This window comes from Panicum hallii, chromosome 5 (genome assembly GCF_002211085.1).
Source record: "Panicum hallii strain FIL2 chromosome 5, PHallii_v3.1, whole genome shotgun sequence".
In the NCBI taxonomy this organism is placed as follows: Eukaryota; Viridiplantae; Streptophyta; class Magnoliopsida; order Poales; family Poaceae; genus Panicum; species Panicum hallii.
Genome location: NC_038046.1, coordinates 49,136,199 through 49,147,701, shown reverse-complemented (window position 1 = coordinate 49,147,701; position 11,503 = coordinate 49,136,199). Strand labels below are relative to the sequence as shown.

General features: G+C 47.0%; 1 protein-coding gene across 1 annotated transcript; it reads right to left on the bottom strand.

Annotated features, from left to right (window-relative positions):
- Positions 1 to 997: 997 nt before the first annotated feature.
- Positions 998 to 7,978, bottom strand: LOC112894308. Its single transcript, XM_025961971.1, has 6 exons — positions 7,512 to 7,978; positions 7,195 to 7,409; positions 2,205 to 2,439; positions 2,037 to 2,122; positions 1,860 to 1,951; positions 998 to 1,711 (listed from the first exon to the last, which is right to left on the bottom strand). The coding sequence occupies exons 1-6, from the start codon at positions 7,764 to 7,766 to the stop codon at positions 1,473 to 1,475; spliced, it is 1,122 nt and encodes a 373-aa protein (XP_025817756.1). The 5' UTR covers positions 7,767 to 7,978; the 3' UTR covers positions 998 to 1,472.
- Positions 7,979 to 11,503: the final 3,525 nt, after the last annotated feature.

The window sequence follows — 11,503 nt, the reverse complement described above, 5'->3', positions numbered from 1 at the left end:
CAGCTCAAGATGGCGCGATCAATGGCGAGCCCAGCGTCACCGCCGCATCAGAGACCCGCGCCACGTTCAGCCCGAGCCCCAGCCACTGCAACCACAGCCACCCACCGTCGGCGGACGAGAGCCAGATCAACGCCGGCGGCGTTGGCGAGGCCTCAGGCGCCCGTCCCTGAAGCAAAGCCGCTGCCCTGAGTGTCAACTGGGCCAGTGCTGCTATCTCGTGGTTTGCTCCTGTTTTGCCAGCTCCTTATTGTGCTTGCTTGTTTCAGTTTCTGTCTCAGCCTCTCAGGTGCGACCTTGCAGTCTGGTATCTCCTCTATATTGTGTGTATCGTCCTGTGGAATTCTTGAAATGCGGTATGCCTGTACCTGCCTTGTCTCTGATGGCTGGCACAGGGCAAGTGCATACATGTCTGTGTTCACTCAAGTTCCCACTACAGACAACAAATAGTCACTAAATATTCTGGAAATATTGTTCCTGGCATCACTACAATCATAAAAAAAAAATCATACATGTAGAAGGCATAACAGGGTTCAATGATCGTCTATGTATGCATCAAATTGGACATCAATTTGATCTTTTGAACCAGCACTGCAGCATCATATCATATTGGAGATGCCACTTCAATTAACTACTTCGATCACAAATATAAGTCCATCTAGACTTATGCTAAGCCAAATTTTTGAAACTATGACCATCAGTATCCAATAATTTAGATATTTCTGCAATGATATGCAATACAACATTAACGTAACTGGATTCAAACATGACAAACACTTCCATAATATATAATTATCTTCATTTATTCAAGATAATATATTTCTATGGGTATTACTAGTCAAACTGTCATATTAGAGACCGTATCAAGAGCCCTAATAATCGACTTACATTCATGATCTGAGGAAGTAGTGTATTTCTGTCTTCTTTAAGAGAGAAAGGTAGTATATTTCTGTCCAGCAGCATCAACATTCGCAACTTCTTTCAAGCAATAGGCAGGGAATGAAGAATGAAAATACTAGCTCTATAATCTATCAAGCTAGTACATATATCAAATACAGTCCACACTCAGAAATATAGATATAATATATAGAACCCAATGAGGAAATTGAAAAATATTTTATCGCCATCATCACTATATCCAAGAATCACCTCTGAAGCAAAACCAATGTACATCACTCCAATCACCTCCTACCTAGCTCAGCTGCACACCATCCACCCTTATTTGCTAATGAAAACGATTTAGGTGATCTATGTCTAACTAGTTCCTACATCACAACAGCAAAACAATCACCACCTAATCCTGACCTAGATATCAATACGGGACTATAACATAAAGGAAGCACCATATATGATAATACTCAAAAGGATATCGGTACTTGTGCTTGTGGACTATATAGCTATAATGCAAGTTCATAGATTAACTAGTGGGCATTGGAGCTGTGGTATTCAGGCGATAGCATGGATCAAGATCCAATTTAGTGCGAGAGGAAGAAGCGGTAATCTGGGTGATCTACTTGCCGCTGACAAAGCCAGTCATCAGCAGCTTTCAGAAGCGATGTAGTTAACTGCTGCTCATGGTGCTGATTTGGCATCCACATGGAACCATGAAATTTGTAAGAAGCTAGACCAATCAGAGGCAGAGTAATCTTCCCAGGAACATCAGCAATTTTATTGTTATGGAAGTTATTTGTCTCAGGATGCCCAGTTAACATACCTGCCCAACGTTGCATCTCAATTAGCAAATGATTCAGAATTGCAGTTCTTTACTGTTCCATTTAATGTGCAACTAGACATCTATTTTGAACAGGACAGGTAATGCAAATTAGTATCGTTTTGCACCATGAAGAAACAAGAGAGCTCACCGTCAGGTGCTGTTGACAATGAATGAAATGTTAAGAAGCAAGCATCCAGATCTTGTAGCGTGGGTCCTGTTGGTATCCGGTATATGGGATACCTGCACTTAAACTTTCATTGGGTAAGTCACCGATATGTAAGTATGTAACTAATGAATCAATAGCTAAATGAGTTAAAAAAAGTACCAGGCTACAGAAATCCAACTGGATGGCAGAAGATCACAGCTCTTGTATGTCTTTAGATCAGGAAACTTACTTGAAAATACTGAAATCTGTAGGTATTGATAAAAAGAGCAATTGACATCTAGGTTACAAATACAACATTTGGATGGACAAGAACCACAAAAGGCATACCATATCTGCTAAAGGTTGTCTTCCGTATGGTGCATCATGCTCCACATATTGGAAAATAGGCGATGATTCCTGGTTGCTGGACTCACTGTCATCACTGGAAAAACCTTGATCGGTGCAAATATTTTCTGCTAAACACTGGGTTGTTATTCCAATGAACCTTTCATTCTCACTCGCACTGCTTACATCACTACTTGTGTCTGGAGCACTGTCATCATCACTATCTTCGTTAAATCGTCTACAATTGAAAACAAAAGGTGGTTTCAAATGATCATAATTGTATAGGGAAAGTAGACCAGAAGAGTATACAACAATACTAACAGTCAATGCATTACAGAAGAAATAACACACAATGTTTCTAAGGTGTCCCCACTTGACAGAAAGCGAAACACAAGCAAGCATGATGTTTCCACTTTACAGAAAACGGAACACAAGCAAGCATTCTAATCTATTGATTCACTGCTAACTAGTTTCTTTTGATCTAAACAAACCAGTTTCTGCTGTTTAGAGTTGTGGGCGCATGACTCCCATCTACGAAGGTTTAAATCCCTGTGCCCACGTTTTAAAAGAAAAAAAAAATGCCTGCACACATCCTTGGTTTGTTGACAAGGCCGGAGAATACCTCCATTATCTAAAGAAACATAAATGCCAACATAATAAAAGTCCAAATAATTATGAATCAGAAGCTTTTGTTCCCGAAAAACAAATCAGGGACTTTTGTGAAAACTGTGTTTTATAAGTTCTGAAAAATTCAGGGAAGTCCCACTGCCTCAAGACATAAAAATTTCAGTTTTGAGGAGGCCAGCCAAAGATTTATCAGCCAATTTGAAACCTGTAGGATCAGGGACTTAAAAATAACAAGCAGTGAAGTAATGCAAACAGCCTTTCTGTGTTCTAATAACAATTCTGACAGCTTATTTTCCAATCGATACGACAAGTGAGTTAATTGTAATATAATTTTTCTCAGAAATTTAGAAGAATAGAATGAAAGAAATAGTATCATTATAGGAAAATATATATTAGTTACCATGCTTCAGAATAGATGGCATTAATTAAATGCTTTTTACGGAAATGTTATGTGATTGCAAGGTGTGGAGTGATTCTCTGAGGTGTAGGAGCAGCTTTCATGACCACTTCCTAGTGCTGGTTTAGGGCTTTGCCAGATTTATTGATACCTGAAATTTCAGCTCTCAGGAGTCGGTCAAAGTTGCTCTGGACCATGGTATTAGGCAACTTGAGCTGGAAGTACAGCTAAATTCCCATTAGTGAACATGAATCACAATTTGACAGGTAAAACCAACGCTTGGGCCGAGACACCATCCATCTGATCAGTTCACTCCAAAGCCTGGTGTTTACAACTAGGTTGACAAGCTAGGATAAGATACCCTGACTGAATTATTACTGGTAGTTTTGAGAAATAGAAAAAAGTGGTTGTTCTGAAGAAAAAGAAATATACTTTGTTCAACAAAAAGATGCACCCAGACACCTAATCGATCTAACTGTGAGAATGTGAACATACTGCATGGGGCTGTTTGATTTGCAACCAAATTTGTCACCAAGTAACGAAGCCAAAATTTGGAATGCAAATTGAAGTCACAAATTAAGTTGCCTTAATTTTTCCCAACTTTGTCCATCAAAATGAACCCAGGTGTGCCGGCGGAGTTCATGCGCGCGGCGAAGGTGGCACGCCGCGGGCGTCCTTCTCGCCCTGCGCCCCACGAAATCGATTAAGAATGAGGAAAATCCACGAAATCGATTAACAATCCACGAATCGAATAAATCAAGCACAATAGATTCAAATCAGAGCAAATCACATCCCATTGATGTGCTTGGGGGCGGTGCCATGGGGGCGAGCACCCCCGCCCGCTCGGAGCTGCGCACCGCCGCTCGCCCGCCCAACCGTCACGCTGCAGCCCGTCCGCCCAGCCATCGCCAACCTCGCCACCGCACACCACGCCGCTGCTCGCCTGGCTGTCGCAGGCCTCGCCGTCGCCCTCCCGGTCGTCGCGTCACATCCCGCCGCAGCCGCAGAGGATATGTGGAGGGGAGGGGCGGCGGGGGGTGAGGTCGATGTGGATGGTCTTGACCTAGAGGTGGAGGAGGGAGGTGGAGGAGATGGGGGAGGAGTGGTAGGGGAGGAAGTGGGTGAAGGGGAGGCGGAGCCAGTGGCGGCGCGCAGGGTCGAAGACGTGGAGGCATCCTCTGCCTTCGGGGCGCGGAGGAGGAGGAGGTGGCCGGCGACGGGAGGCACAAGCGCAGGGCAAGGGCCGCGACGAAGGGGCGTCAGGCGACCGGCGATGAGACAGGTTGAGGCAGTTGCAGGAGATGGGCGCTCTGTTCCAGCTCTGTCTGCAGGTGGCGTAGCTGGCAGCCTGGCATGAGCACAAGCGCGTGATCGGCAGCCCAGCCTCGCCTAACACCAATAGATCCCTCCAACGGCTGGGAGGGAGCGGCGACGAAGCAGCAGCAGCGCTCAAGCAGAGGCTAGGCAGCAGCAGCACAGGGCGAAGGACAAAGGGAGAGACACAACGTGGCCGCGAGGAGCAGAGCAAGAGCGGCCTGTCACATGCTGGAGTAGACTGAGTGGATAACAAAGGAGTCAAGCAGGACCGGATAAGGACAAGAAATGATGGGAGAGAGAAAAAAAAAGAGGCGGTAGAAAAAGGAAAGGAGAAAAAAAGAAAGAGAAAAGAAAAATTGTTGGTTTTTAATATAAGATTATATTCATTAATCCTTTTTATTCCATATGAAAATAGAGAAAATATGTAAATAGCAACTTACATAGTTAGGGACCTATTGGATATTTCACATCTTTCAAGTAATTGAAAAAGACAGAACAAGCCATTCTACCAAACGTTTTTCAAAACAGCTTCAGTTCCACTGAAAAAGCTGCTTCACCGAAGGAGCCACAGCCAGAGTCATTTTTTGAGGAGCCGGAGCTCTACCAAATGGACCCTAAATATTCTTACGGTGCATGCCATGTGGAACCCATTCCGGTGGTGCAAACATATCCAGAAATAGAGAGCAAACATACCATAAAGGATATTGTGCTTATCCCACATCACCACAAGATCGACAACAAAGAGCACCAGCAACGAGCCAACAGGAAAATCAAATTAATTGAACTAGCTATCTACGCTCATTGATCTTCCGCACGCCAGCATGCATGTCTTGCTCCATTGGCCGCAGACCGCAGTTGCTTTGCCCCGCTCGCAAGCACCGCGCGATGCGCGGACGCATCTCACCCCACTTGTCGGCGTTGCTCTTGCGCCTCCAAACGCTGGCCGCTATCCCGCAACGCTCGTCATGTGTCGCTGCTGTTGCGGTTGCCGCCATGGTGGCGCGGGGCGCTAGGGTTAGGTTTGGCCTTTGCAGGAGGGTGTGTGAGCTGTGAGCTCGCGACGGGTTTGGCTTTGGCTGTGAGTTGTGTTTGCTGCTAGGTGCTAGGCTGATATGGACCAAAATGGTTGTGAGCCTGCAGGAAGGAACACTAGGAGCTGGATCGATGCAAGTTCGGTGGACTCGATGGTTCGGTTCGCTGTCAAGTTAAAACCGCCGCCACGTCGCGGGGGAGGTGCAGGTGGAGCGAGAAAGGCGGAGAGGGAAGAGAAGCAATGGCCCTAGGTTTGGGTAGGACAACAGCGTCATTTTCTAGGGGAATCGTGCGTTCTTGACCGTTGGATCATCATTGGATGCATGACGACTCACGAGCTCTGGTGGGTTGAAAGCGCTCGCAGCCTGATCGATATTCACAGCTAGGAGCAGATAGGCCTGGGCCGAACGTGGCCTAGGGAGGGAGTTCGGGAGGTACTTTGGACCGAAATAGTCTATGGGCTTCTTTCCATTGATAGGTTTTTTTAGCATAAATCTCTCCTGCAACTTAATTCATTCTTTTTCCATTGATCAGGTTGACTATTGCAAATGAATATATTTGAAACGAGTGGAGATCGCACTCCATTAGGAGATCTGACAAATACCATCAGTGGTTGCCAGAGTGCATCCAATACAAGGCTGCAACTCATTGACCCTAAAGAATGTAAACGAGCAAGGGAACAAGCCCACTATGCATCAATATCTCTCGACCAAATGCCACAGGACCGTCTGAATCTCGTAACTCAGGTGTTCAAGGCAAAGTTGGAGGAGCTGAAGACAAGGCATGTTGGATGCACTTTTTTCCCATCATCTTTAACATGTATTCTGCTACTGAAATTTATGACTTAGATAATGTGTCTATTGTCTTCTTACCATATTTATTAAAATAATTTTATTTTGTTCAAAAATGTGTGCGCGTAGCATCGCACAGGCCTTTACCTTGTTGAAATATCTAAAGAATCAACTAAGAGATTCTGGTTCAAGAAGAGCACCTCAACCAGCCTAATCATGAACATGTGCATGATAACATGCATACATTTAGCAAGGCCATGAAACATGCAACATTATGGGAACTTCATTCATAGTGGTTTCTTTTCTTTGTGTATTTGGTTTTGCAATGAATTCAATTATCCAAAGTTTTATTGCTGCTTATCACGGTACTAGTTTTACTTTCACGCAAAAAATATTAAATTAGCACAATATATGTGCTGCTTATCACCAGCCGTGAGAACATTTCTTTGTTTTTCCATCCTAATGTTTTACTGTGGTTCTGCTACAACACCATGTATGCATTTTACAACCACTAGTACCGTGGAAGAACCTGGGTTCAGTATATCTGAAAAACTACAAATGAATGGTAATAACCCTTCACCCTTCAAATACGCTTTGCCTAACATATCCACAAGATGACAGAACAGAGAAAGTCACTGTCCACAATGGTCAACCCATTCATTCAACGTAGGTACCCACAAATCACATCAAGTAAATCTTCATTTAAGGCGAATCCACTGAATGAGCTCAGATTATACGGGAGCAAAATGAGCATAAACCACCAATATCACACCGAGCCTGACCAATTAACCGACAGTACCATTCCAACAGACAAGTGCAGCCGCCATACCTTTCGCTTGACGGCGGCGGCCGCGACCCGTAGAGCTGGATAGCGGAGAGGAAGGGCACGTAGTACTGCACGACGCCGTCCGTGCCATTGAGCAGCAGCGGCACGCCGGCGCCGTACGCGCTCCACTCCCCGAACGCGTCCCACAGATCCGCGAGTTCGTAGTACGGCGCTTCCCCGTGGCCGCCCGCGCCGGCCCCCCTCCCCCGCGCGCCCGTCTGCAAGCGCACGGAAAAACAGCCCGACCGGACCCCGTCAGTTGTCGAACACGAAAAGACACGAGCGGCGAGCAGAGCAGGCGCTGGGGGGAGAGGGCGCACGCGGGGATGCCGCCGCGCGGGCACGCGGACGGCGGTGGAGGCGATGAAGCTCTCGAGGTTGGTCGCCGCCGGCGCCGGCGGGGTCGGGGGCTCGTGTCGCCGGAGATCCTGCGTCGGCTTCGCCGGTTCCTCAACTACCGCGGGTGCCGCAGTCAGCGGCTGGTGCTGCTTCTGCTGCTTCTCGAGGAGGTGGCGGCGTGGAGGGGGGCAGTAGAAGCGGTCGGCGGCGCGGGAGGCGACGCCGGGGACGGACATGGCGATGGTACGGTGAAGGTGCGGCCCGCGCCAAGAGACGGCGAGGCGGCCTCGGGAGTAGGGTTTTTCAGTGCGGGAGCGCTGGATGCGAGCGAGGAGTCTGGGTGTGGCGGCCTGGTTGGGAGCGGGTGAGGAGGGGGAGCGAGCAGACAGAGAGAGGAGGCAAAGGCTGCGGCGCTTTGCTTTGCTGGTGGTGCGGGGGAGAGAGCGAGCGTGCGAATAAAAAATTCCCCCACGGGAAAGAGGGAGGGGGAGAGGGGAAGATGGGGACAGGGCGCGCTGGGGACCGGCGGCAACAGTCGTGTTGAAAGAAAAATTGCCCATTAGTTTGCATTTTTTTTCTCAGTATTTTTTTACAAAAATATTCCAGTACTCACAAACATTTCAAATTATAGGTTATTTTAAATTTTATGGTATGTACCTAAATGTGATATATATATTTAAATTCATGGCAAATAAAATATATATACAAAAGTTAAAATAATCTATATATAATTTAAAATAGAGGCGGTATCTTATCAGCTTTCTTTTTATATTTTTATATGTTTGGTTTCAGAGAACTAAATCTCGGTGTTTTACCGGCTGCCCACCGAGGGGTATACCCGTGGTGGTAAGTTTAGGTGAGGAGACGCCGAGATCAGGAACTCGAAGATGCAAGAAACATAAGATTTAGACAGATTCAGGCCGCGAGGTGCATAATACCCTACGTCCTGTATGGTGATTTGTATTGCCTTGAGTGTTGATGTTGTGTTTTGAATGGGTCCCTGCCCCCCTTATATATCCGAGAGGACAGAGTTACATGAATCCTAGTCCAATACTAGCTAAGAAATCGTACCCGAATACAACTCGAATCGTTTCCTTCTGTACCGTCTAGTTTTATCTCCTACTCATACGAGTAAAGAACAACATAATAAATAAGAGATAAGACAAACTTTATCTCTTAATTCTGTTTAAACTATGTTATGCACACAGCCCCGTAGTCCCGGGTCTGACAAGCCCACGAGCTCTTCGTAGCTGAGTACTGCAGGCTGCTCGAGTACTTTCGAAATAGTCTTCGGCTTCTTTTGAAGCTCCGTCTTGAAGTTCTTCTTCGAGTACTTTCTTGGCTGCATCGAAACTATGAGATGCTCATGCCCCGAATTACTTCTTTGGTATGGTGTGTGATTGAAAAATAGCACTCCATATGGAGTAGCCCCCGAGCCTTAGCTTAAATCGGAGAATCAGGCTGAGAGTCACATTAGTCTTGAATCTTCCTTACTTTTCAAATAAATTCAAAAAAATAAGCAGTCGATGTCACGTATCCCGCAGCCCCCGAGCCTTGAATCCAAATCTCACAGACTTGGAAATAAGGATTCAAAGGTCGTGGCATGCAGTGAGAAAAATATTTCCATGATAAATAACTGGTGTGATGGTACGAATGATGGAAGTTAGATCTGGAATTCGAAAAACCCCTTTTTTCTGGACAATTAACCCTGAAAAAATAATTAATCGAATATTTTATCTAAACAATCCACCAAACGACCCCTCATCTTCCGAATATTCCCCAAAACAACTCTTGAACTTCGAAACAGTAAAACTGTATCCGGCCGCTGGTTATTTAACCCCGCGGTAATGCAAGTAAAATCCGTGCTTCCAATCTGCAATCTGCTAAGAAATTTCTGACTCCCCCAATCAGAATCGCACTATGCCTTCACCCCCTTGAAAAAGCCCCAATCTAGCCGAATCTCTCCGCCCCTCTCTCCACAACCCCCGAGCAACTCGTGGCGAGAGGATCCAGAAATGGCGCCCAAGAGATCCAACAAGAAGGATGGGAAGGAGAAGGAGTCGCAGCCACCGTCTGGGGAGTGGACTCACAGTAAGTGCTCCAACAATATTCTCATAAAACTTGTTTCCGAGGGTTTGCTCTAAGAAAAAAGTCTTGTCAACTGGCGCCCCTCTTTTCGCGAACCTTTTCCCATGGAAAATGTAGACGAAATCGTCACATTTTACCATTTTGCCGAATGGGGTCTGGCCCTCCCCTCTTGCTCTTTCTTTCATGGCCTTCTTTATTTCTACGGTCTTGAGCTCCATCACCTCAACCCGAATTCCATTTGCCATATTGCCATCTTCATCCATTTCTGCGAAGCTTTCCTCGGAATTGAGCCCCACTAGGATCTTTTCCGCTTCCTTTTCCGAGTAGAGCCGCAACCCACTGCCAAAAATCTATCCGTTGTAGGGGGCGCCGGCATCCAGCTTAGATAGCAAGCCGGGCAATAGGTATCTTTTCTATAAATTCCCCTCCAATATTTCTGGATGGAAGAACCACTGGTTCTACATCGAAAACCATGCCCCCCAGCTTCCTGAAAAATCCGGCAAACCCCCTGTCGTGAGGCCAGAATGGAACACCGAACTCTCCAGAGGAGACCTGGACCAAGTCGACGAGTTGCTAGCCATCATAGCAGCTCACAAAGAAATAGGAGTGACCGGAACGTCTGTTATGTTTCTTTCTTCAAGCGCCGGATCCAGCCAATCCAACAACGCCACACTCTAGGCTTCGAGTACATAGGCGCTGACGACTCCGCACTCATCCGGGTCAGGCGAGTGCTGCTGGACATGGATGCCGTTCCCTATGTCCCGCAGTTGTTTTCTGCGCAAAATCCTCCAAAACCGGTAAGTATTCGACTACTTTTTGTTGAAAACAAGTTCTGTTGTTCTGCCACTGCTAACTGAAAATCTTCTGCACGGACACACAGAGTTGTACCGGAGCTAGCCACCACAACCCGACATCCCCCGACTAGACCACCTTCTCCCCAGCGCCGCAGCCGAAGCAAAAAGAGCTCAAGCAGCCGAGGCTCTGCCCGACAGTGAGACCACTGAAAGTGGGAGCCCCCTGGCAGAAAGGGAAGCCGAAGGGAAAGCAAAAAGGAACAACTCCCCCGGACCATCCGTGGAGTTGACCAAAACTCTGCCTGTGGTTCCGCAGGGTCGTCGGGTAGCGTGCAAGCGGAAAGCGCATGTAGTCGAATCCTCCAGGTATGAAGTTGCTACCTTGTTGAATTGTCAAATATCGGAATTGTTGTATGCTAACACTATCTTTTTTTTGCAGTCCTTCTGCTTCTTCTCCCGACCCCAAGCGCCAAGAGGTGGCCGAGACCGGACTTGCCGGGGATGATGTTCCAACAGATGAAGCCGCAGAAACTGCTGTAACGGACCCGTCGACTACTTCCGCAGGAGTAGTGACTGTTGCCGTGGCAGGCACCGCGCAACAAGCTGGTGTAACCCCACCGCTAGCAACGAGTACCATAGTTGAAACACCACTGGCTCTAAGAGTAAAGAAACCTATCATGAAGAAATCCTCACTGTAAGATTAGATCTTTTCTTGCATAATGTAGATCCTATTCTTTTCGACTTGTGTAGTAACATAACTGATTTTGCTATATTAGGTCCGTGACTGACATGAGGTATAGGCCAAAGCCCACCGCGGCTACTCCAGCCCCCGAGCCGCTGGCTCGTGAGGAACCAGCCCCGAAGGAGGACCTCAACACTGCCCGACCCAACACCCCCCAAGCCCCAGCAATCCGAAGCCGGAGCTGGTGGTGAAGAACAAGTCGAGGCTACTGATACCGCTCCTTCAGATGGCACAAGTAGGTGTCTGACCGCCCACGGCTAGCTGCTTAGACCACAGACATTATGTACCGAATGCATCTTGACTTGCAGGTACCTGACGACCATCAACTGAGGATGCTGCAGGGGCCTCA

Coding starts and splice junctions, on each gene's coding strand:
- LOC112894308 (XM_025961971.1), bottom strand. CDS start 7,766: ATGTCCGTCCCCGGCGTCGCCTCCCGCGCCGCCGACCGCTTCTACTGC. Junction 2,440..7,194: donor CCGCCGCCGTCAAGCGAAAG/GTATGGCGGCTG, acceptor TTTCAATTGTAG/ACGATTTAACGAAGATAGTG. Junction 1,952..2,036: donor AGTTGGATTTCTGTAGCCTG/GTACTTTTTTTA, acceptor GTTTAAGTGCAG/GTATCCCATATACCGGATAC.